This window comes from Pezoporus flaviventris, unplaced genomic scaffold (assembly GCF_033815535.1).
Source record: "Pezoporus flaviventris isolate CSIRO_AGI_PZ_B2104156 unplaced genomic scaffold, CSIRO_AGI_Pfla_v1 ptg000023l, whole genome shotgun sequence".
Classification (NCBI taxonomy): domain Eukaryota; kingdom Metazoa; phylum Chordata; class Aves; order Psittaciformes; family Psittacidae; genus Pezoporus; species Pezoporus flaviventris.
The window spans coordinates 2,606,287-2,631,961 of NW_026892571.1; the positions used below are offsets into that span (position 1 = coordinate 2,606,287).

At 42.3% G+C, this 25,675-nt stretch overlaps 1 protein-coding gene across 2 annotated transcripts; it reads right to left on the minus strand.

Annotated features, from left to right (window-relative positions):
• On the minus strand, window positions 1–25,337 carry PANK3 (pantothenate kinase 3). 2 transcript variants are annotated; one of them, XM_061456400.1, is made up of 8 exons: window positions 25,053–25,337; window positions 24,728–25,017; window positions 15,087–15,439; window positions 13,068–13,321; window positions 11,840–12,016; window positions 10,208–10,331; window positions 7,763–7,888; window positions 1–6,380 (listed from the first exon to the last, which is right to left on the minus strand). In XM_061456400.1, the coding sequence occupies exons 2-8, from the start codon at window positions 24,753–24,755 to the stop codon at window positions 6,330–6,332; spliced, it is 1,113 nt and encodes a 370-aa protein (XP_061312384.1). In that variant the 5' UTR covers window positions 24,756–25,017; window positions 25,053–25,337; the 3' UTR covers window positions 1–6,329. The 2 variants fall into 2 exon arrangements, with proteins under 2 accessions (XP_061312384.1, XP_061312385.1); XM_061456401.1 differs by lacking the exons at window positions 24,728–25,017; window positions 25,053–25,337 and having other exon boundaries at window positions 15,083–15,222.
• Between the last annotated feature and the right edge of the window lie 338 nt (window positions 25,338–25,675).

Here is a 25,675-nt window from a genome sequence, read left to right on the forward strand (position 1 = left end):
AAGAATCTCAAATTATTTATTAGGAAAAGACAAAAGTACTTTTCAACATTCACACAGAACAAATGGTAATAAACCCAGAAAAAGAAACAGTAAAAAGTAGGCCCATCACAGAGGAGTTGGGTTATCACAAAGTAAAGGAAATCCAAACTTCATCCATGCAAACAAGCAGTAAAGAATTATTTACAGTTTTGATGGGATGAATTACAGCATTGGCCATATTTGGGCCCCAATCAAATTCCTCAGTGACATTATTAAAGGGATCTGATCTGTACATTCAGTAATGAGAATCTAGAAAAGAAAAATAATTTAAACCATTTACAAGAGCTGTATTCGAGATGGCAGAAAGGGATCATTTACAAGAGCTGTATTAACAGGTGACACAACGGTATTGAGCAGTAATTTATGAATACAAATTTGTAGCACAGTATTTGTACATCACATCTTCAGTGTCTGAACAGTAAACAAGAAAGCGGAGACATAACATGAGTGCAATGTAATAGAATAAGGCAACTTAAGCAAATGGCTCTTCAGAGAACTTTATCCTACCAGGGTTTCCAATTTCTAAACTTACCCATTTCGTTTTGCTAACTCACTAAAGTATTTGAAGATATCAGCTGGTGATGACAAGGCCTGAATATGACAAGACAGCAGATGGAAAATTAAATACTCCTTTGTTTAATGCCAAAACTCAGGAATGTAAAAAAGTGAGGATTATCAAAGCCCTATAAATCTTATCACACCAACACACTAATTTTCATCTTCTAGATGTGGCAATTTCACGTCTCAAATTTCTAATTCACTAGGCTTTTAGCTCAATTCTTTTGCAATGCACAATCTGAATCTAAAATAACTCCTCCCAAAGCTTCTATTTACAATGTTCTTAAATTGATGCTAGAAGAATGGTGAAATGCAATTCATAGCAAAGATCAGCAACTGACACACCATATTCCAGCTTTACAGGCAAGACTAATGAACACATCTAGCTTTAAACATCATCTTCAATGTGTATTTTTGCATTTTTAACAACCTCCCCCAGTAATGACTGATTTACTTGGAAGTTTTAGCAGGGAACAAATGCCAGTCATGTTCTACTTGACACTACTTGTCCAACCAGCTACCAAACCAAACCAAGATGAAGGGTAACACTGTAATCTGGCAATGAAAAGTCATCTGTATCCTAATGCACAAGGGGAACGTTACAGAAAGCAGCATGGGAAGCCAACCTTCCCAATGACTTGCCACACTAACAAACACAGTCCATATAGTCTAAATAAAAAGACAAAAGGGAAACTTGAAATAAGGCCAAGAAAGTATTTGCAAATGATAAAATTTCAGTCTGTCAAAACGACCAGGCCATAAATATTTTATTTACAAATTCTATTTAGAATTTTTATTTTTAACAGAAGATTTAGCACCAGCAGGAATATGCAAAGTAGCACGACTGTGTTCCCCAGGCATAAGAACTCGAGGCCAAATCCTGCTCATCATTTTAAAACGGTCCCCACTGAAGAGAATCATCTACCCAAGTAACTGAAGTGAGCAGGATTTGGCACTCAGTTATGCAAACCTATACTACTCAAACATATTCCATTAGCCCATTAATAATTACAAATACATTACAGCATCTTTTGAGATGTTTTCAGAAAGTGGGGTTTTAAGAATATTTAATATGCTTTACATGTGTGAAGTAAAAACTAAGCAAATTAATTGCAGACTTCCAGAATTAGTAATCTTATCACAGATGACAGAATACTGGTGATGTATTTTGGACTATATTAGTAAAACTTAAAGAATGTAAGCAGGGAATTCTCCCTCTATACTGTGCTAAAGCATATTTTCGATCTCCCATGGTCATGTCTGAGGACTTAATCACCCATTTCATCCACAACAAGTGTTAAGTCTGCCCCCCTCACTGTGTGTTAATGGGAAATGGAAAAGTTAATACAACCAAATCAGGAACTGGATGTGGCAAGTGTGTTCGCAGCTCTGCAATGTGACCTACAGGTCTTGGCCAAAGACTTCTCATCTGACCCACAGATTTTTGTTCACTTTTACATATTACGTGGGTTTTAAGCCTACACAATCCAAATAAAGGATGTAGACAGTCCTGTTGCTAGGAAAACACTAAGAGCTAGTCTTGTGTGTGTAAATGGACTGAGGATAAAAAGTCAACTTCAACCAGCTCAACAGAACTGCACTGACCTTCACCTCTGCTAACCTGTTTCCTCAGGACTATAACTATCTAGTTTCCAGCATGTGAATAGCAAAAGGGACATTTCAAAATAGGTTGACTGCAAATTCAGGCATTAACCTAAGTTAGTAACTGAATGCCAAAGATACCATCTAGTCTTTAAGAAGCACAGATTTGCTCTAGATAAAAGACACTTCTGTTAGTTCCAAATGTTAAAATTGGACTGTTATTCTGCAACATTTAGAAATGAGAAGTTATTGCAACTTCTCTGGAAGTAGGCGTTTCCTGAAGACCTATACTGGATAGACAAAGAGTCAGCATTACAACCCTTAAAGGCAATATAATCACCTTGCATATATACTATCAACAACGCAAATACAAGTAGGAATCTCACAGTACTACTGAAGAAATATTTAACCCATTATGAGAAGCCAGAAGAGAACTTCTGTTCTTAATGTACAGGCTGCAACTAAGTGGGACAGCATGGTCTCATACACTTTCCATGCTCTAACTCTCAAACCATGAATGGAGGTGTTGGCAGAATCCCACAGGGGCTTGCTTGCAGAACGCTAGGGAGAGGGGAAAGGTCTTCAAAAGGCAGGTCACATCTGAATATCCCTTGAAAATCTTGACCAAACTCTGAGATGAAGAAAGTTTATCAAGCACTGCTTCTCTCCAAACTGTAAAATCTATTGAGGTTTTACTGAAAAGAATGAAGAAGTGTTTAGACTAAAACCTCTGCTAGCTTCAATAAAGAATGCTGAGGATATGCTGAATTCCAGCTTGCTAAGTATTCAAAATGTACTGCAGAAGTTCTCTTCTTGTTCAAATTGCAGTTACCCCAAGGAGATCTAGAAAGGTGCAAGTGATTAACAATCATACCAACTTGGAATAGCTTCATCTAAAATGGAACTTCTTTGGCCAGAAATAATCTGTATTTACCTGACTAAAAGCCTGCATCAGTTTTAGGGAGAAACTGATACAATAAACCTGTGTGTAATACTTACACAGACCAAATTGGAGTGGGGAAACCAAAGAATGCAAAAGCATTACCCAAGATAAGGGCTCCAGGGACTGGAAGTAGAAAGCTGATGCTGCTTTTCCGGCATCTCTAGCTACACTGGATTGAAGAGATCACATCCAGGGCCAACAAACACCTGCCATTTCTCTGGTGAGCAACACTGGTTAGGAAAGCTCATGAATAAAGTACTAGTACCAGCAAAATTGGCATTGCATTAGAAAAAGAAAAGGCACTCACATGACTGATGGAGCTGAAAAGGATTACGCATTCACAGTGAGCCTTACGTTGTACTTGGGAAGAAATACCACACAACTTTCCTCCAGAGAAGTGGTTCCACTTGAAAAGACAACAGTAGCCCTGAGAAAACCTCAACTGGTCACTACTATAGCCCGTCGCATTCAGTCAATTCACTCTAAAGCTGCTCCAACCAGTTAGCTTTGAGGAAAAGAAATGGCAAGGGTGAAAGTAAAAACAGAGATCAGGAAAAAGCCAGTTCCTTGAGTGATTTGTATAAAAGAAACAAACCTTTTCAATCTATTAGAAGAAAATTTAGACAAAAAGACTTTAAGGCTTGTCTTGCAACTCTCTGTGATGCCTAGCATTTCTACTGGTGGTACAGTCAATCTTTAGAGACACTAGTAACAAGCTCTACATCAGGAGAAAATTAAATCCAAAGATGTGGCTTAAATACAGGACCCTGGGCTTCACAGTAGGATTTGACAACTTCTCTGGTTGCTCTTGTGATGAAGTAACCATTGTGATGATGAAACTAGTAAAAGCAAGCCAATTTTTTTAGAAGCTCAAGGGAAGTAACAGAGGTAGGGCATGCTTTCTGATTCTCACAGTAGTTTCTGTATGGTACAGCTATTTAAGGATTACTCCATTAATTTGTTCTGTTAACTCTGTACAATTCACTTAAAAAATGTATCTTAGGCCACATCAACTTCAAATGGTTTAAATTAACCATGGTCACTATGTTACCATCTTCTGCATGTGCTTCGGGTTAAATATGCAAGTAAGCTCAACTACTGCTTCAAGAGCAGCTCTTTCAGCATCACAAAACAAGAAGTAGTGATAAGTATGGGCTGAAGGAACTGTTTCTAATCAAGCTGTAGTGTCTGAAAGTATCTCACTTAGCAAAAAAAAAATACGCAAGTGGTTTGCAAAATGTTCAGGCAGCTGTCAAAACACCCAGGAAATGAAGTTTTTACAGCATTTTCTAACCAAATACAGGTGACTTTCCAAAGTCAATCGGAACTTAAAAGGATCAGTATATGGCAGATGTAGAGACCGTCTATAAGAACCATATTAGCTTCTTGTTTGAAGTGCTCTGATTCAGCTTTAGACCAGTTTAACTGTGAGTGTGATTTGGTTTTTAAAAGTCTAAAATGAAACATAAAAGCAAGCACAATGGAAAGGTAGAATGAGTACAAGGAAAAGCAACATTGAATGGAACTGCATCTGCAACTGGCATTGGGTTTCATGAGCTGGCTACCCTAAGTTACTGTACTCTTAAAGCACCACAGAAAAGAACTAAAAATAATAAACTTGTTAGTTATGGGGCTTTGAATTTTAAGCAAAGGAAGAGAAGACTGAAAACAGCACACAAGAGATTTCTAGCACACTAAGTAGATGGTCTGTGAATACAACACAGCCATGCTGTGGAATACTGGAGCAATCAGCTTTAAAAATACCTTAAACCTCAAGGTAAGAATGTGTTCTAGTATGACTGCTCCTCATGCACCTAGAGGAAACATTCAACATTAAAATGGTACCATAAAAACTGGGGAGCTCTTCAGTCCACAGAGTCATGTAGTTAATGACTGTAGAATATCCTTATAAGTGTCAGATCTCATGCCCTGGCTCCAGGACTAAACTTATCACAATAATCACAACTGGAAAAGTATAGAGAAAACCCCAAAGATCAGTTCCAGAGAACAGATTTTATCCCAAGGCCACAATTTGATGAATGGCTCCATACCGCAAGTGCACTAAATATTGGTCCGTTTGGTGCTGCAATACAAACTCTGATGTTGTTCTCCACCATCAAAACCAACCTTCCAACTCCAAAAGCAAGCTAACACCCTTTCATTTTCAGTATCTGGTTAGATTAAAATTAAGGAGAAACAATATTTTCAAATTAGTAGGATGGGGCAGAAATTTCCCAAACCTCCACAGAAATGAGCCAAAGCATCAGGATGAGAAGGTCCCATACGTAGTCTATTTTATATGGGTTTCTCCAGTTCTCTCAGGCTTTGTGGTACCTTTACAAATAATGATGCATGATGTCAGAATTGATGAGACACCCAAAAACCCCACCAGAAGGCATTTTACAAGTCATGTCCTCATAAAAGCCCCACCAAAACCAGAAAACCAAACTCAGAACTCAACCCCAAAACCTGCCATCATTAATCATTAAACTCTTGACTAAATCACACCACAGACAGAGGGCATCTTCCCAAAACACCAGCTGTATCTTCAAAGAAATGAAGAGGGCAAGCGAGTACCTTCACAAAACCTTCAAAACATCAACTGCTTAATCTGCTGCTTTGGCTGATTTTTTGTGTTTCCATTCTTCCCACTGAAATGAAACCATTATTCCCATTACACATAAAAATAACTATTCTTACTGGGGGAAGCAGTTGTCTATGTCTTCCTCATCCTGTGGATGGTACCTTATTGTTTTTAAAGGCTTTTGTCTGCAAGTACATATGGAAAATTGTGCTCATAATATAGTATAACTAAAGAAAATATATACAGAACTGTTGGGCCTAAAGCCTCAGGAGTAAACTTGCAACATTTTCATGCTGAGCACTTTAAGGTTTGGCATTCCTTCTTCTGGAAGCTTGCTTTCAGAGTATGTATTGCATATTAAAAGTTCAATACTGGCTACATGTACCAAAGAACATAAACGATATCCTCAAACAATTCACTTTTCAATGCCCAACAGAGTGAAACCCTCTTCCTCATAATAGCAATATTCAGTAGCTAATCACTTCGTAAAAGCAGTTACAGAAAATCTGCTAGTTAATTCCCCCCTCCCCAGATTTAGTTCCCATTGCCATAAACACGTGCCATTCAGGTGGAAAATAGTTCAGTGTAGTGACATCTGGTATCTCAACTGAAATTTGGCAGCCCAAGAAGAGCACCCACAGCTCCGAAGTATCCCTGTTCAAAACAAACAGAAGAAGGTTTCAGGTTAAAGTAAATTCTGCACTAATCACACTTCAGTGACAACAGAGCAGCCAATGGACCAATGCTACAGGAAGCCACCACACACTTTTAACAGCTATCTTTCGTAACAATTTTGCAGACCTTTGTGGAACATTTTACCCTTCCTTTCTAGCTTAACTTCAGAAGATTTTACCCCAAGCCTCCCCATACACTGCAGAACTTCTAAGACATGTATGAGTGACTCCTAAAGCACAGAAACAAACTTTGGTTTGGTTTTCCTAGAGAAGGTGCCTATTCTGGTTGCCAAAGGATCTTCAATACCCAGGAGCAGCACTATTCCTAAGGTAGAAGTCAAATGTTTCTTTCACTGCAAGTCTTTTGTAAAGTATTACATCCACACTGCAGCACTATTTTTGGGGTGTATGCTTAACCTGCATATAAAGAACCGTGTTCTCCTGTGGAATTACTTTCCCCCTCTTGGGAAGCAGGATGTTTCCTGTCTCTGTAACTATGAAATACCTAGGTGTCTGGAATCTACACTTGACCAAATGCAGGAATTTAAAATTTACCCAAAACAAATCTGAAGGGGTAGAACTACCAAGGCACTATTCAGCTATTACTGCAGCCACTAGTGCCAAGACAGATTACTGTTCAGCCTCAGAATAAGCAGGAAAGGAAAACAGTTGTGAGAATCCACTGAAGGGGAATAGATGTACTGCTGTTATATTTGCAAACCATCAAACTGAGGACAAAACCTGCCACCCCACTGCCAAGAAACTACAAGTCTCCCAACTGTTGCACCTGCAATTAATGCTGGTTCCCTATATTTTCACCAAAACAGGCCAAGTCTCTCAGCATTACATACTGATCTAGATGCATTATATACGGATACTAGATCTAGACTAACATGCCCAAAAGCAGGTTATTCTCAGAACCTAAAATCACAACAACTTCAAGGTGTATCAGTGACAGTATGAAAGCAGTCCTTGTTAAAAGCAGTCTTGACTTTTGGGATGTTGCTCAAGCTCAGTTTAGAACAATGGAAGTATTTCAAAAGGCCCGTGTTTTAGATCTCTCTCCAATGTGAAAATAAAAACCCAAAACCAAAGAAAGACTGTTGAACCTTGACACAGACCTCAGCATTTTCTTGTCCTTCTCTGAAGATATATAGTGTGAACCAAGATACCACAAAGCAACTTGAGTACTTCTCTAGCAGAGCACGCTGTCCCCACAGAACCAGCACAGCGTGAGCAACCTCCTCTGACTTTCAGTGTTTACTGAGAACTTGGTGTGTCAGGACATTACAGTCATGAGAGCTACTCAATACATGCATTTTGGGTGACACAATACATGGAGATATATGAACCAAAGCTTACCTCATGTTCTAGGAACAAGGCCTTCAGCTGCCCTTTTGACCAGTAATCCAGTGCATATGCAAGAAGCTTCATTGACAAAGTATTCACACGTAAGAAATTGCCAACAAACACAACTCTGTTGATTTTCTGAAAAGAGTAACAGCAAAGGATTAAGTCTTTTCACTGTTTAACACAGCTTTGAAAAACTAAGCTACAAAAGAACAGGCTGTCTCCAGCAAGGAAATAAAAAACCCAAACAACCCACAATTAAAGTTCCAGACTTTACAACACACCATTACTTGGGGAAAACGAAAAACCATGGAACCCTCAAGAACTGAAGGACCTAGTTTACAGAGAAGTAGCATTTGTGTTTCAAATTACGTGAGCATTTGCAGTAATCAAGCCAAAGAAACAGCCTAGCTAAAAGTAAAATTGAATGAAAAGCACTTGTATTTAGTAGAGGAGACTCAATGCCTTCATAGCCCTGTACAATGCTGCTTGATCCTTATGCAACAAGGCAGCACTGTAAAGAAGCCGAAGACAGTAAGACATAACAGATGTTTCTTTCATCTTCAGACCTCAATCTACCTCAGCATAACATTAGACCAAGACTTAAACACTAGAAGTGAGCTGTGAATTGCAATCAAGTGAAATGTAAAAACATGAAAAACTTTTAATTTTCCCCATTGACAGAAAGAAATCCAACATTAAGTGGAAACAACATTAAACAGTGGTTGAATGCTATGAGAGCAAGAACCAAAACATTTAATTGTATTAGTGCTTCAATAAGCACTTAGTAATGTTAGATGAATGCTCATATCCAAGTTACAAAAACTAGCAGGCCTGCAGTCAAATGACTAACATGCACTTGTATTTCCCCATCTTCAATAGTCCACAGTGAAGACAAAGCAAACACACTGTTAAGGCACCCAAACATAATTCTGCTCTACAGGAGGAACCCGAAATAATTCATTGCTTTTTATCTTTATACATCAGTTCAAGCTACAAGTTTATGTATCCCTGCAGTTATGTGACATAGTTGGAATTAGACCAAAAAACTTGAAATAAGCTGCTTTGTGCAGTTTTTGAGTTCTGATTTGTACTGCTTTACCCCCACCCTTAAATATACATTGCTTACATTTGCTTCAGACTCAGATTATTAGTATGTACTTTCAACTTCATCCTCATTTTAACTATTGTTATCAAATTTGCCATAAACCAAAAAGCCAAAATTAACTTAAAAACCACAAAATTAACTTTATACTCCAAGACCAACATGAGAGAAAGACAGAGAAGGGAACTGAGGGAGAACGGGTATATGGTATATCCAGAAAAAGATATTAGTTTGTCTGCTCCTAAGCAACAGGAGGGTCACTGCAGGTGACAAGCTGGTATTTCCAAGACTATCATGTCCATAGGTTTTAAGCAAAGCTCTAGGTACAGCTACTCTCAGTCTCCTCTAAGAAAGCTGTTACTACGCCTCACTTTATCCAGTTTCTTGATAACAAATGAGGAAACCCCTGGTGCTCAGACACCCATATCTTCTATTCCTAAAGAAAGAGGAGTATTCCTAAAGAAAGAGGTCATGCCCAAAGTATCACCTCCTCTGACCTGCTGGCTATGTCCTTGCACCTCAGTAAAAGGTCAGCCTTCACCATGCTGATTCATGTCCAGTTCAACTGCCAGCACACTCCTCTCTTCTGTAGTACTACTCCCTAGCCAGTCTGTATACCACTTTTTGCTATGAGGATGCTACCCTGGAAGATCAGTGAGATATTCTGGGCAATTTATGACATTAGGAAAACCTCCCACAACATCTTGCTTCCAAAATTCCCCCAGAACTAGCATCCTGTTCTACTCAAGTCCATCTAGAGTCTCCATTCTGCTGCTCGTCTTCTTTACTTTTCCCAAGACTTTAAACTCTCACTATTTTAAGGCTGTAACTGAAACCCTTGACCAGTTCTTCACTCACAAACAGCAGGTCCAGCACCATGCTTGCCTGGTCAGTGTGCCTAGCACTGTCAGAAAAGCATCCCCAGCACACCTAGAAGTATGGCTTGCTTGTGATCTGCCATATTACCTTCCAGTAGAAGTCCTGATAGTCCCTCATAAGAACCAGGACTTAGAGGTCCTCCTGTATCCCATGCTGCGTATGTCAGTGTACAAAGACGTAAGCTGGGCCCATAATCATCCTGCTTTTGCAAGGAGACTTCAAGGCCTTTCATCACAATACCCTGTGCTCCCCTGCTCCCTCATTTATGTGCAGGCTGCGGGCTCCATTTCCCAACAAAGCTCATCTGAAGGCCTCCTTATCAGCTTCCCCTAGATATCCTTGTTCCACTTCTCCAAAGACAATCAAAATATTCTGAACCAATTCCTTGTTCTTTGATACATTATTTTAGAAGGAACTTAATCTGAAACCAAATAATAGACCTATAGACAGATCATTTCCTTGTCAGGCTTTACCTCATTTACTGCACACATCCGGGCAATAGACCCAATGTTATTGGTGATGGTGACCAGTATGGCTCTTGCAAGATCTTCTTTGCTGACAGACTCTCTCTTCTCTTTGTAGATCATATTCCCAAAACTAGAACAGGAAAAATTTCTATTAAGCACAAAGTGATTCATGTGCCTTTGTTCAGAGTATAATTTTTATGCTATATCAGAACTTAAGCCTCATGTTTGTTCTTAAGTAGCTCCTTTTTTAAGCCTGTATTAAATATAGCAATCTGACAAATGCCACTACAACATGCGTGTTTATTCCTTCACAGGAAACAGTTAATCTTATTACAATAACGACCCCTGACAAAATATGTCTGTTTAGATTGTTTTGCTTCCACGAAGAGCCATCTACAGCAAAGGCAGTCTTATTCTTAAGCAAGACTACTCTCCAAATCTAGTTCCTGTAAATTAAGTCAATGTCTAAGTCTAACTGGTGAAACCAACTCCTCATGCTTGCTTCCTCACAGTATCTATCCAATATCTATTGATAGAAAAACAAACCTCAAACAGAAAATAAAACAGCTGACAGACTGCAATTTCGGTTGTACAAATGAAGAGTTCTGGATGAGAAAGGAATTTTCATTACTATACTCGGTAGATCATTTCTTACATATAGCAATAATGACAAGAATCCATAGCTATGCCTGGTATTTTACCACTAAGGACTCTGTGCCATACCTAAGTCAGTTCAGAGAACTAGAATTCAGACTATTCTAAAACTCAAAAAGTCATTAAAGATCTTAAGAGTCTTTAAAAGTAAACAAGAATAACAAGTACCTATATACAGAGCAAGTTAAGATGTACTGACTAGAAGTGTGAAGTCTGCATATATTAAGACCTCTTATCATATGCTCTCTCAACAGGCCTGGATTCAGCTGGCTGGAGAGGGAGAATTAAGTTACTGGGAATTAAGACCTCTTATTACTGAATAAAAGCAAAAATTTAATGAACTCTCTTATGCATATATTAGTTTCACTCCCAAAGTTTATTCTTCTTACATTTCTTGAGGGTAGAGAAGCTGTAACATCACCAATAACCTTCCCCCATGGAAAAAAATCTTGAGTAGTCAACAAGTGCATTGCGCATCACTTCGTTTGTATGTTCTAATTCTTTCATCATTACCATTACTATTATTTTCCCTTCTGTTTCTGCCCTGTAAACCTCAACCCATGTCCCTCCCAACTCTCCCCCCATCCTGCTGTTGATGGTGGGGTGAGCAAGGGGCTATGTACTGTTTAGCTCCCTGCTGGGTTAAACCACGGCACCTCTGCAGTCTGGTCTTGCCACTCCTGTGATCACCTCACACTCTCTCTCACATGAAGCTGTATATGTGATCACTTCACATTCTCACTCATGTGAAGCTGTATATGACATCCACTCTTCATACACTTTCTTCAGTACCTACCTAGCAGGTTGCACGTGGCTTTAAATCTTGTGGAAAACTGAGGATACATACATTTAGGATAACTACATTTAGCTTAACTACAGGAGAGGTTTGCTGAAAGCAATTTTCTTTGTATTAACAGTTAAAGTCTTGGTTTTGAAGCCTCCCATAGACCAGCAAAAGAAGCAACAAAAAAGTCTCTTGCTTACCTGGATGCTACAGCCCACCCTGGCAAGCCAAATCTTTCATAGTCTCCTCCATAAATATCTCGAACAAGTTTGTCAGCATGTGTGCTGTCTCCTTTGGAGGCCATTTCCAGAGCTTCTTCAAAACTTTCACAGCCTGTCAACAAACTGCACAGACCAAGAAAGGTCCCTCCACCTAGACTGAGAAGAAAAAACAACAGTTACTTCCTCATATCAAAGACGAAATACTATTTCCATCCAGCTAACAAAACAGATAAAGCCCTCCAACTTCCATACCAAGCTTTCTGCTTTCTTGCTTAAGGTTCACCACACTAACAGCTCTCAATCAATTCCCGTATGACGATAGGCTGAGGAAGTTGGGGCTGATCAGCCTGGAGAAGAGAAGGCTGCATGGAGACCTCATAGCAGCCTTCCAGTATCTGAAGGGGGCCTATAGGGATGCTGGGGAGGGACTCTTCATTAGGGACTGTAGTGATAGGACAAGGGGTAATGGGTTAAAACTTAAACAGGGGAAGTTTAGATTGGATATAAGGAGGAAATTCTTTCCTGTTAGGGTGCTGAGGCACTGGAATGGGTTGCCCAGGGAGGTTGTGAATGCTCCATCCCTGGCAGTGTTCAAGACTAGGTTGGACGAGGCCTTGGGTGATATGGTTTAGTGTGAGGTGTCCCTGCCCATGGCAGGGGGGTTGGAACTTGATGATCTTAAGGTCCTTTCCAACCCTAACTATTCTATGATCCTATAACATTCATGTAAGTTAGTTACAAGAAGCTAACTATACAATAAGAGCTAACAAATAGTTAAACTCTCAATCTGTATGCTGGAAGACTTAATTAGAGATAAATTCCCTAAATACCAACATCTTGACGCTGACCGATCCTTGATCATTAACTGTAAAACACGTGTAGACATATTTATTCTTATGAAGCAAGAGAAAGACAGGTTCACCAGGTACATTCTCAAAACCTGGGAGAAAACCTGTAAAGCTCTCACTACAGAGCATGTCCAACACTCATCATCTGACAAGATACTTGCCAAATCTCTTCAATAACAGAACTATGGGAATGGGCTTCTGACTTCACTGAATGCAGCTGTAAACTGAAGATAAATACTTTTCCATGCTACAGAGTCAGAGAAGGGATAGGTGTGGGGAGCCAGGGACAGAAACCACTTTGAAAACAGAAGGCTGATTGCTCTGTAGAGTAACAACTCCAACTTAGGTCATTAAGTTACCTTGTTCCAGTTACTCTTTTATAGTTGTCTTTGGAATGGACCGATAAAATACTGACTCCTGAACCAATGTTAACAACCAGCAATGGGTATGGATCATCCAGGTTAAAAGGCATCTTTTGGCATCTCTCAGGATCTGAGGCATTTTCAAAATAATAGCACTCTGCCTGCCCATTGAAGCTGACAGAATCTATATACAATAAGCCTTTTACAAGGCAGTCAAGCTCGTCCAGTTTGTGCAGCTGGAGGTTTCCAATCTGTGGTAAAAGAGAAAAGAGACAGTGTCAACATGTTCTAACATTGCTTAAACATGCTACAGATTTGTGAGTGTACTTGTACTGCCTAACTTTAAGAAGCTGCTCAGGAGCTTCAATCCCACTATAAAGCCAACAAAAAATGCAGAGGTGAATTCTGAATATATCAGTTAGCAAATGACTCTGACTATAAATCTAGATCTGAGACTCCAATCAATAACAGACAGGCAGAATAAATATCTGCTTTGGTAAGTCCAGAGATAACTTCTGAGATACTCTGACACTAAGCCATTGAAAAATTCACATTTTTCGTCAATCTAAATAAAAATAAGTCACCAAACACCCGAGAAGCCCCACCAAGTGTCATCTTATGATGAAACTCACACACCTGCACAGCTTTTCAAGGTTTCCTTAGATGTCAAACAGTCATTTCTAAGATGTCAGCGGACAAAACTCTCAATGGCATCATACTAAATATTCTTACAACTTCACTAAGACTCCAAGATGGTAAGAAAACCACAGGGCAGAAATTCTATGGGACTTCAGGCTCATTGTGGTTCCCCCTCAGTTTTGCATGTGATATTTAAACTGCTGATCTCTCCTAAAGCATAAAGACAACTTAACAGGTGATGTGGACTCCAGGAAGGCTGTAATTTCACATGATACTTAAACCAGCTGAACTCTTGAGCTTTCAGAGAGCGCTCACACTTTCTCCCTTACCGCAGCACAGAGTTCCAACAGTTAAGAGTGCAATTAGGCAGCTAATCTAAGGGGAAGCACCCAGTCTCTCTGTGAGTCAGGTGAGCTCACATTTAGAGAGCAGCCCACAGCTGCTAGATTAGGAATTGCACAATCAGACTGGACTGCACATTGCTGACTGACATCAGTACCAGGCCACAGCACTGTCAGTCCTCGCCTCATCCCCCAGGGTGCTTCAGCCCTTCTTGCCATGACACGACTGAGAAGCCTCACAGCTGAGCAGATCAGGGAACTGAACATCAAATATTTCTGTGGGGACTTATAATGAATTAGTTCTGTACAAATTGTGACCCTACCTACAAACAGTTGTACCACCTCAATGCAAGACTGGTACAGGAACAGAAATAGCAGCAGATTTTTTTGAAACCAAACATTTTGTGCTACTGATTTGTCTTGTCTCTGAAAGCACAAGACTTCTGCAGCCACTTTAAAACCAGGGCATGGGCTCACTGCATACTGTGGTAAGAGTCTTGGTAACAACTATCTTCGCCTAGAAACTGCATCTAACCAAATGATCACTTATGATCATCAAGAGAAGTCAAATCACCTCAGGAAAACCCCAAACCACTCTGCAGCTGAAAAAAGACTGTCTTTGAGACAGGCATTTTGTCCCAGACCTCTGAAAACTGCACTGGTCTAAATTAATGAGGATAATCCCACCCACAAACACTGAAAACCTATCAGCAAAGACTGCTTAGGAAAGAAAATCCACAGTGAGCCAAGCACCTCACCAGTCTAAGCCCATTTCCCATCAAAAATCCCAGTTAACTTCCAGAGGATCCTGCATTTCACTGCATTCGTGGAAGTTTCTAATAGACTGTTAGCATCAGATCTTTGTGTTTATTATGGTCAGAAAGCATATTTCTAGATTATCATACTTCAGACTGGAAAACAAATGAGTAACTAATAATATTTGAGCATTCCATTTTTTCAGCATACTGCTTATTTTAACCATGCCCAGCAGTGCTTTCAGCAGCAGCTTCAGGAAAAGGAAAGACAGGCTACCTACTGTGCGAAAGTCTTCCTCAAACTTGTAAGCGCCACCACCGGTGGCACACAGCACCGTGTGTAGTGTGGAAAAGTTCTTATTTCTTCCCATTTGGATAAAAGTAGGCAAATCTTGAGTTGGGAATCTAATAAAGTGCAAATTTCCTCTTCGAGCAAAAATCGTTAAGTCTTTCAGCTCAAGGTGGACATCTCGAATGCCGGTGGATCCATAGGCTACGTTGGAAGTCAGGTATTTGCGGATGCTCTTCAAGCTTTCAACTTCCTCCTGCTCCTCCTCTGCAGTGATATCAATAGGTTCAAAATACGCAAGTTTCACCAAAGTTCCCCCAATGTCCATGCCAAACCATGGGAAAGCTGTGAAGATACAAGAATGGGTCGATTAGCTCTGCTAAAGAGCAAAAGCACCTAACTTAAGACTAAACCAATGCTACACTTTTCAACAAAGACATTAACAACAAACCTCCACAGGAACACAGAATTAGTTCTATTTCCACTACATGACTGAAATTCCCAACGGCTGCAGGTAAAAACGGAAAAATGAGCAACACTGAAATGCTGTCACATGTACTCAGAAAGCCCAACTAAAAGCTCCCCAAAGTACCCCATATCTTTCATACAAACAGAGAATAAAGGATTACAATAACCTTCACTCCTCAAATAAGTTTTGACACAGTTTAGCACAAAGACTTGCAATGCATACTGGAGAGAAAGCAGGTTACACACAGCTGGTAGCACACAGAAAATCAGGATTAATGAATCTAGGGTCCAATTTTCTTTTTTTGTAGCTTGGATAGGAAGGCAGAATTTTTGTACTACAAACCAACACAAAGCCACAAGTACTTTGTCAGTTTTGTGGGATGAATGCAATTCTTAACAGGGTTTATATGGGTTATGTCATCTAGGACCATGATCTGAATATGCCTGTATCAATAAATCTTCTTATTATGTATGGTGAAACAGAGACTCAGACACCATTTTCATCTGAGAGTTTCCCCACTGTCAGCTCCCAGAAAGAGGGTTTAAAACTGAATTTGTGAGTTTAAATAAGATCCTGAGCATCCACCTGGGAAGCTTGTGTTTTTATTTCCTAATTGCTACTATAACTTGCTGGGTGGTTTGGTTGGTTGCAGAATTTCAATTTATTTTTTTTTGGTTGCAGAATTCCAATTTATTTTTTTCATATGCAATTCATATACTATAGAAGCATGAAGCTCAGGAACAAAATCAAAAAGATATTAACATAGTCATCATGAAAAAGATGTAACTGTTGGATTTACATTACCAGTGGGACCTATCCTTGAGAAGAAGGGCCTACCAAAATGCTTTAACATGTTGAGTCAAGTCTGGCTGTGTTCATTTACAACAGGAGTGCAAAAGTTAAAGCAAACGGTTCTATATAGTGTCAGACTAAGCATGAAGTCACACATGAATTAACAGCGGCAAACCGACTCCTCTGCACCAGGACTGTGCCCATCAGAACATCTGTCATCTCACTGTCTAACCACAACTAACTGGTAATTTATGAAGCCATCTCACCAAGTTTCAGCCCCTTGTCATAAGCAATGTCACAAGACCAAAACAGAAGAAGAGAAGCTGATTCATCCAGCAGAACAGAAAGTGTCTGTAGGAGTCAGTCAGAATCTAACTAGGACACAGCAAGGCAAGAATTACCTAAAATACTTGGGATTCTTCCTGCTTAGTGGGCATACTGAGTAACTAGGATCTGGTCTTCCACAACAAGGAGGAAGGAAAAAGCAGCTCAAAGTTGAAGTGATGAGCTTAAAGAAGACATGGTGCAAATCATGCCTGCTTGTCAGACGATCCACTGCATTCCATGTGAAATGATCCAAAAGGGTTTGCAAATGTAGCATTAGTCACATCTCTGAAAACCTTCAGGTTTATAAATCTTGTATTGAAAGTAAAAAACAAGAACAGTTGAACTGTAAGGAACTTTATTCCTTTACTCAAATGAGAACATGTTTTATGCTGAAAATGGATCCTGTACAATACCAGTTTGCTGTGATAACTGAATGTTCTTAACAGCAGTTTAAGGATTTTGAAACAGAAGAAATAGGTCAGTTTTCACCTCTGTGCCAAACCCCAAGAAGTTTCCCATTTTTCTACTGAAAATCTGTCAAGACTTGGCTGGTAAGTACATTGCTCAACTTTCATTTGCAAAGTGGAGGAGTTCTGGGCACACAGACTACCGACTTACTCCTTATATAGGCAACCCAGAGGAAGATATTCTATAAGGATTCCTGTGTACATAAGCCACTCCTGACTGATTTGTATACAGATACAGCCAGAAAAAATAAAACCACTTTGTTTTCCAGACAGAGAAGGGGATACACATACATTGAGATGGTAAGTACATAATCACTTGAACAGTGGCTACAATTTCGGTACTACAGGGATAGAAGATGTATCCATGCTCCACTTACTTTAAATACTAGAAATACACTGATTCTAGAGAGCTAGAATGTAATTGTATGTGGACGCAACATGGAAAACTTGTGAACTCTCCTACTACTGCTGCAGCCTTTGGGTGGATCTTGGCTCAGGATCCACCCCATCTGGATGCAAGGGGGAACGGAGAAAACAGGAACCCATGCGAAAACATCAGCTCCTCTTCCAGTTACTGAAAGTGATTTCATTTGCAGGGTTAAAATAAGGCCCCTGACAGACTGAGGACAGAGGACTACTCAGAAAATATACTGAGAGCACGCCCGAGTCTCCTACGAGTCCTCCCCTCCAGCAGCTTGGCTGAAGACGACACACCCACTTTAAGTCATGCCATACATCCAAGGAACCGGTGCATCGCTTTACAACACATATATGAGCACACTGCTTATAGAATCATAGAATGGTTAGGGTTGGAAAGGACCTTAAGATCATCCAGTTCTACTCTGCTCTGGTGAGACCCCACTTGGAATACTCTGTGTGCACTTCCCGAGGAGGCCACGAGGATGATCAGGGGCTGGAGCACCTCCCACACAAAGGCAGGCTGAGAAAGTTGGGGCTGTTCAGCCTGGAGAAGAGATGCTGTATGGAAACCTCAGAGCAGCTTCCAGTGTCTGAAGGGGGGCTATAAAGATGCTGGAGAGAGACTCTTCATCAGGGACTGTAGCATTAGGAGACGGGGTGACAGGTTCAAACTAAATCAAAGGAAGTTCAGGTTAAGAGATAAGGTTTACTGTGAGGGTGGTGAGGCACTGGCACAGGTTGCCCAGAGAAGTGGTAAATGCTCCATCCCTGGCAATGTTCAATACCAGGTTGGCCAGAGCCTTGGGTGACATGTTCTAGTGTGAAGTGCTGTGACAGGGGGTGTGTGCTTAAGGTGATGTTGCTACTTTTTACGGCATGTTCAAAGCACAAGAGTTTTCACTTTTACACATGATATCTGCAGCATCTGTAGCTGGTACAGTCTCTCGAATCCATGAAAAAATTAATTCTGAGGCAATTTTGTATTTGAAAGCTGCCTTGGAGGAAGACAAAAATAGCATGGCGTGTACCTTGGGCTGAGAATACCTAAATAATTCTACTAAAAGTATTTTACACTTATATCTGTGGGTCATGCTTCACCGAGTGAGAGATTTAGCAGAATGACAGCAGCACAACCTTTTGGAAAAAAACATCCCCAGACTTCAGCTTGATGCTTATGGCAGTCCCAGTTAAAGAAACATGCCTGCATGAGACCAAAACCAAGTGCAGAACCTTTGTCCCAAGCTTATAGCTCTGCAGACACCAGGTCTGAGGACTTGCGCAACGGTAACCACCATTCCACAGCTTCAGTTCATAAGGAGAGTCAATCCACCTTCATTAAACTGGGCCTTTCCCAGAGCTCCAAAGGAATTTGGTCATTAAAAGACTTTTCTCAGCTCTCCCTCTTTATAACTGTTGTTATTCCTAGGAATAACACACTACAACAGGTGATGCACAGCTCAGAAGTATTCCTTGCTGAGAATTTAACTGCTCTTGACACAACAAATGCAGTGCCCTGTCTTTCCGAAGATCAGCTCCTCTCCGCAGAGGTCAGCTGCAATTTGAAAGAAGATACGCAGGAATTGAGTTTTTTTACTCAACAAACCAAATTGCCTTGGATAGGCTACGTAAAACTGCTGCAAAAACATGCTTTCTGCTTTTAGGAAGTCACACCAGGCTCTCTTTAAGGATACATAACTGAGAAGAGACAAATACGTAAAGTAGAACATAAACTGGGGATTCAAAATCCATATGGTTTAATGTGATACTTCACACACATCAAACTGTCTCCAACAGGAAAGCAAAACAAGTATCACAATACCCAACCTCCTTAATTCCAAATCCAGCTTTTCCATCACTCCCCAGCTCTGCCACCAGCCCCTGTGGTCCATAATTAGACACAGTCTAACCAGGAATCTTTGCTATAAAGCAACGGATTGTTCTGTACATGCCCTGAAGACGGCTTTGAGAGGCAATCTGCTCAGAGGTAAAACAATAAGGATGTTTAAGAGGATTCCCTAGAACTGCTTTCTGTACATGGAAAAGTGCTTTCTGCAGGGAAGAGTACTGTCACATCGTGCTGTGGTCATGTAGCAGTTCTGCCTAGGAAGAAATCCCATGCTGATGGCTCTTGGTTGTTGTTAAAATTACTTGTTAGAGCTACACAGGGAGGCCTTCTTCTCTTGCGTATGCACTTCTCAAGTTCTTTGCATATGTAGTTTCTGGCAGCAACCTTAAGGTCACTTTTATCTTATCATACAAGGTCTTTATATGCCAAAAGGAAATAATTACAGTAAAAAGTCTTTCTTGTGACAATACAAGCACAAACGTTGAAGTGGTTTCCTTTCCTATGGGTTCTGCTTCAGCAGAGCAGAGGACCTTTGAAGTTCTCCACCCAGCCCAAATACAAGTATTTTGACTTTGTACACCCGTTTGGATCCAAGGCTGCCTGAAGTACACACTCAGACTTAACTACTTCCCTTTTTCAGTCAAGCATAAGATTCTTCCATTTAACACAATTTGTATTTAGCTTCTAAAGACTGAGAAACAGTTTCTAGTGGACGCTTTCCTATGAATGTAACCACAAACACCTTTAAAATACCTCCTTTTACTGTAAGATAATATAACAGTCTGGGTCAACCCTGCATCAGATTATCAAGAGCTAACCTTTGAAGAAGAGTAACTGATTGCTAATTCAAGCAGGGAGCTTTGCAACATAAAAGTATTATCTCAGAACTGTCAGTAACAGCAGAGAATCAGCTACCAGGTTCTGTGTCATCTTTGTAAGAATACTTATGTATTATTAAGCCTCCAGACTGTTGCACTTGAAGTACAAACACAGCTTGGGAACAACTGTCAAAGCATGCTGCAGTTCATGATTCTATATTGGCTTAAAATACAAGAAAGGAAAATAATAATAAAATGACAATAAAAGTTCACTTCTGCAGCACAGCATCACTGTATGAAAGTATGTATTATTATCAGTTCTGATGTACAAAACTTATCTTCTAATTCAGCTTGGTACGTAGCCTTTGATAGCAAAACAACCTTGATCCCATTCTTATCTGATTACTGACAAACCAAACAAGTTAACTATAAAAAAGTTATACTGAACACTGTATAACTTACACAGTGTTTATAAACATGAACTACATGTACCTTGCCGTTTCTCCAAATGAGTTCTTTTCTATGTACACGCACATACCCTTACGCTTCCGCTAATTCCCTGAAACATCTGCACACAGCAGGGTAAAACTTAACGATAAACTAGCACCTAAATCAGTGAGCAGTCTAAGGCAGCTACCATATGTGATGGTCCACGTAAAAACACATCAAAGGATGTTGAACTGCTTCATCAAGTGGGGTTCACCCTGTGGTCAGGTAGCAAGTGGCCTTTGCTGCGCCCGTATTACACGGATGTGTGCCTGTGAGCCTCAACAGAGCAAAGGTGCACATCAAGTGTCCTCAGCCCTCAGCTCACTGGAGAGGGTCTCTGCTTTACTAGTCTTGTCACAGGCTTTTGGTTCAAATATCCCAAGTCCTGCTCAAAATAGATTTGGGCTGGATACATTAAAGTTGGGTGTTAATTCTACCTGACATGCACTATTACATGCTCCCAGTCCTCCCATAGGAGGACTTCTCCATCAAGCTCTGTAAACTCTTCACTTGCCCACTCGGCCACCTCTCATCACGCCACAGAAGGGCCACATCTGCCAGTGGGAGGTCAGGTGTTAACTGGCAATTACTGTAACTGCTCTTCATTAGGTTTATCACATCTACAAGTGGATGCCATGGAAAGCTAACACAAGACAAACCAGCTTCTCCCTCCTTGCTCATTCTGATAATTTTGTCGACATTCAGCAGGAGGCTCTTCGGGGAGAGGTGTTTTGATTCTAGTGAGATACAGCATGCTTAGAGGCATACTCTAACACTAACACATTCAAACACTGTGCCTGCCAGGATTAACTCGTTATTAGAAATACATTTTTCAATTGCAGTGAAATGAGAGCCTGGAACATCTGCTGTGGGCTAATACTCAGCTTTCAAGGACTAATAAGAAAATGGCAGGATACCACAAGACTTAGCAGCAAGTCCTGTGAACAGGAATATCAATTTAAAAGCTATTCCCCAGCAACCTAAATATATTTTTCACCAATTTTACTGCATGAGACCAGTGTGTCCACTAAAACTACATACGTCTGTAAAACCGCATTAGAGAAAATAAACTTTAGGTTTTCATCTTTTCTCTATACTGCTACAGCATTTCGCAAATCTCTACTTACACACTTTCACACACGAAGGTATCTCCATTTGCCACAGGGGAAAGGCCTGCATTAGTTCTCAAATTATCTTTAATAAACAATTAGAAGCACCAGACTAAGAGTAACATACACGGCACAGTAAACATGAGAAGTGCCTGCTGTGCCTCAGCAGTCCATTCCAGAGCCAAGCTGCAGGGCTCACCAGAGGAGCACAGCATGCTGGCACTCTCCTCCTAGCAGTGCCTTGCCTGCCCCACCAGTACCAAGAGCTGTCTGAATAAGTGGCTCTGTTCTTCCCTTTAGACAGATCCCACGCAGCAGCAGCTCTGCAAGGCACTCTGCTCTCACATTTATCATCTCCACCCCCAAGTAACCTTTGGAAGTTTCTCTTAAAATTGCCAGCCATTCTTCCCTGTTTCCTCAGAAGAGCTATCACACAAATACTGGCTGGAAGGGTCCTCTGGAGGTCATCTCGTCCAACTTCTGTCACACCAGCAGGAAAACTGCCAACACGAGATGAGATCAACTACAGATTTGTCCAGCCTATACCTGAAGGCCTCTGAAGTTTTTCAAGGATCCTCTAAAGATGGACACTTCACAACCTCTACAGCTTCCACTGCTACACTAAGTACCAAGTACACCTGCAAAGGGAATTTAAACAGCCTCTTTCAGACAGGCAACCCCAGCTGCCCTGTGCCGTAAATTCAGCTGCATTTCTCACAGTTTTTACAACAACAAAGTAGGCACAGCATCAGCCAGGTGAAGACTGGAAGGGAGGAGCACACAAGCATGCCTGGGCAGTGTATCCACAGCAGAAGTTCTGAATGTGGAGGTGTCTCCATTTTACCCTCACCTCTCTCATGACAGACAAGATACTTTGTCAGTGCAATCATGCTTTCTTTCACGAGAAATCGCATCACAGATACAAGTACATGTAGGCTAAAGCTATATTCTAAACTCCACTTTGCAGGCTCTTACAACAGACTAAAGACTGCCTGTTAAATAATGATTAACCCTTCTTCTCCTGCATCAAATGTGGCTCCAGCACAGAGAATTAAATACTGGCTTCACATAAGAAATGTATATCCACTCAGCAATTTTACTGAAAAGTATCTACAACTGTCTTAAACTAAATAATTTATATCTAAACAGTCTAGAAGTGGTATTGAAAGCCCAACTCAGCTTTTAGATCAACTTGAGCACATAAACCAAATTGACAGCAGTACTCAGGCACCAAAGGCCCTGAACATCCACAGACTTTTTAGTGCTCTTGTGGATCTGTTCCTCTTAAAACATTGAGCTGCTCTCCCACTTCAGTGTAACTAACCAGGAGCAGTGATCTGCAGAATGGCTTTAAGGTTTATTGTCTAAGGTACTAAGTGCTCTTACCTTCAAAAATGCCACTGGCTTCAAAATATGTTGAAGAGTCAAGATGGAATAAACACCACAGTTTGACACCGTAACCTTCCCCTCACTGCTTCCGCAGTTCAAGTTGTTTCCGATTCCCATCATTAAGCCAATAGCAAAGTCCAAGTTCAAGAACTGGAAGAGTACAACTACAAATTTAGCATATTTAAGCAGATGAAACTTCTTGATAGCATTTGGCACTGCTATTTAAATCCACCACTCCAGAAAACAGCCTCTAAGGCCCAGCAAAGCCTCTTCTGAACTTGAGCAGGTTGTACAGTAGAAACAGCCATACTCTTACCATTCTGAATTACCAAACACTATAATGTCTTATAGCCACTTGATTACTTCAGAGTCTTGATATAATTCGTTAAGTGTTATACCAGAGAAACAAAACTGTCTGAACTGTCCTCTTCATAATCATGATTACAGTCAACTTGGGAATTTCCACACACCTGCACTAATAAGAGGCGATGGCTAATTGCATGCTAGAAGCTGCACATTTAGGGTTTCTTTAACATACCACAAGAAACAAATGTTTATAGCTAGTTCTAGAGCTACACTAATACTTCCTGTCTTAGACACACTTGGGGATTTTGTTCTTGTGCTGCTCAAACAATGTATTTAATATCTACACTTTCAATATGCTCTTCATAAGTCAGGCATGTCAGATGACTGAGAATAACAGCAGGCCCAGCTCTTCCGGACTAGCCATCTTTTCCATATGGTAACTCACCCTGAAAATAAGCCTTTAAGTATGATGACAAAATAAAGATGGCCTAACTCAGTGGAGCATCCCTTTCTGCTAGTTACACTTGAGTAAGCTTGACAGCTGTGTTGACTTGCGCTGCTGTGTATCTGTTACACTGGGAAAACAGTTTGTACGTAGGCTAACTTTACTCAATCCAATTCTCCCTCCCCACAGAACCGTACCAGTAGTATTAGACATTCTGTTTGCATTCACCTGAGTCTGAACCACGTGTGTGCCTGCCAAAACAAACAGGGTATTCCAAAATCATAAACAGTAAGCAATAGGGTTACAGTTGTGCTTGTTAAACGGGCGAATTCAGGGTATTTTAATGAAAAACTCGTACCCGGTTATTCACAATTATTCCTAATATTTGGTTTTCACTAGCCCTTAGAACAACCTGCGGCAGCTCCAGCCGCCAGTGCAGGTGCTCAGGGAGCTGACCAAGCGCCCTCTCCATCAAAGGCAGCACCCATCCCCAGAACAGGTTGTGTGACTTTCTGTTCCTCCAACGCCAGCGCTGAACAGCGCCGAACCGCTGCGAGGCCCCACTAGAAAGGGACGCACAGGGGCGGGAAGCGCCTAGGCGACAGCTTTCGAGCCCACGGCCGGGAGCCAGCCGCCCAGCCGGCCCCGCACCCGGTTACAAACACACACACACACACACACACACACACACACACACACACACACACACACACACACACACACCGCCCCCCGCCCCGCCACAGCCCGCGGCCTTACACGGCTTCTTGGCGTCCTTGATCTTCATGGCGGTGCGGCGGCGGCACGGTTCGCCGGCCGGCTGGGGCGGGAGGGGCTCGGGGGTGGGTGTCCTGCCCCTCGCCTGATGGGGCGGGAAGCGGCGGCCGCTCCTCGGGGCCGGGCCTCGCTCTCCTGATCCGCGGCCGAGGGGCGGCGGGCGCCCGCCTCCTCAAGAGCGGCGTGGGCAGCCCCCACCGCTACGCCCGCGGCCTGGGCAAGGGCTCGTCCAGCGGCGGCATCGGCTAAAGGGCCGGGGAGGGGACAAGGGCCTGGGAGGGCAAAAGGGCCGGGAGGCGCCGCGGACCGGCGGCGGCCCTCACGCCTGGCCTGGCGGCGAGGTGCCGGGCATCAGCCCCGGGGTCGCCGCGCCGCGCCAGGAGCCCTGCCCGCCGCCTCGGGGCACGGCGGCAGCCGGGGGAGCGCGGCCCGGTTCGGGGCCTGGGCGCGGAGGGCGGCTCGGGCCCCCGGCGGAGGCCCGGACGCGGCGCTCACCGCTACGGCACAAGATGGCGGCGGGCTCCGGGCAGCCGCGGCCGCGCCACACAATGGGGCCGCGGCGGCGCCCGCTCCGCGCCGCAGCAGCGCGGACACCACCCCCAGCCCCAGCCCGTCACGGGGCGGCGCAAAGCCCGCCGGGAGCCGCAGTCCGAGCCCGCCGCGCCCCGCCTACAGCTCCCGGCGTGCAACGCGGCGGCCCCGCCCGCGCGTCACCCCACGGCCCCGCCAGCCAATCGGGGCGCGTCCCCGCTGCGCGCGGGCGGGCAGAGGCAGCCGTGAGGCGGCCGCGGGGCCGTTGCTCCGTCAGTGCCCGGCAGCGCCTGCAGCGGGGCCCGCAGGGGGACCCAGGGCCGGGACGGGGCTGGGCGGCCCCGCGGTGCCCGGGCAGTGCCGCCACGGAGCTCGCCCCGTGGGCGGCTGCGCGGGTAC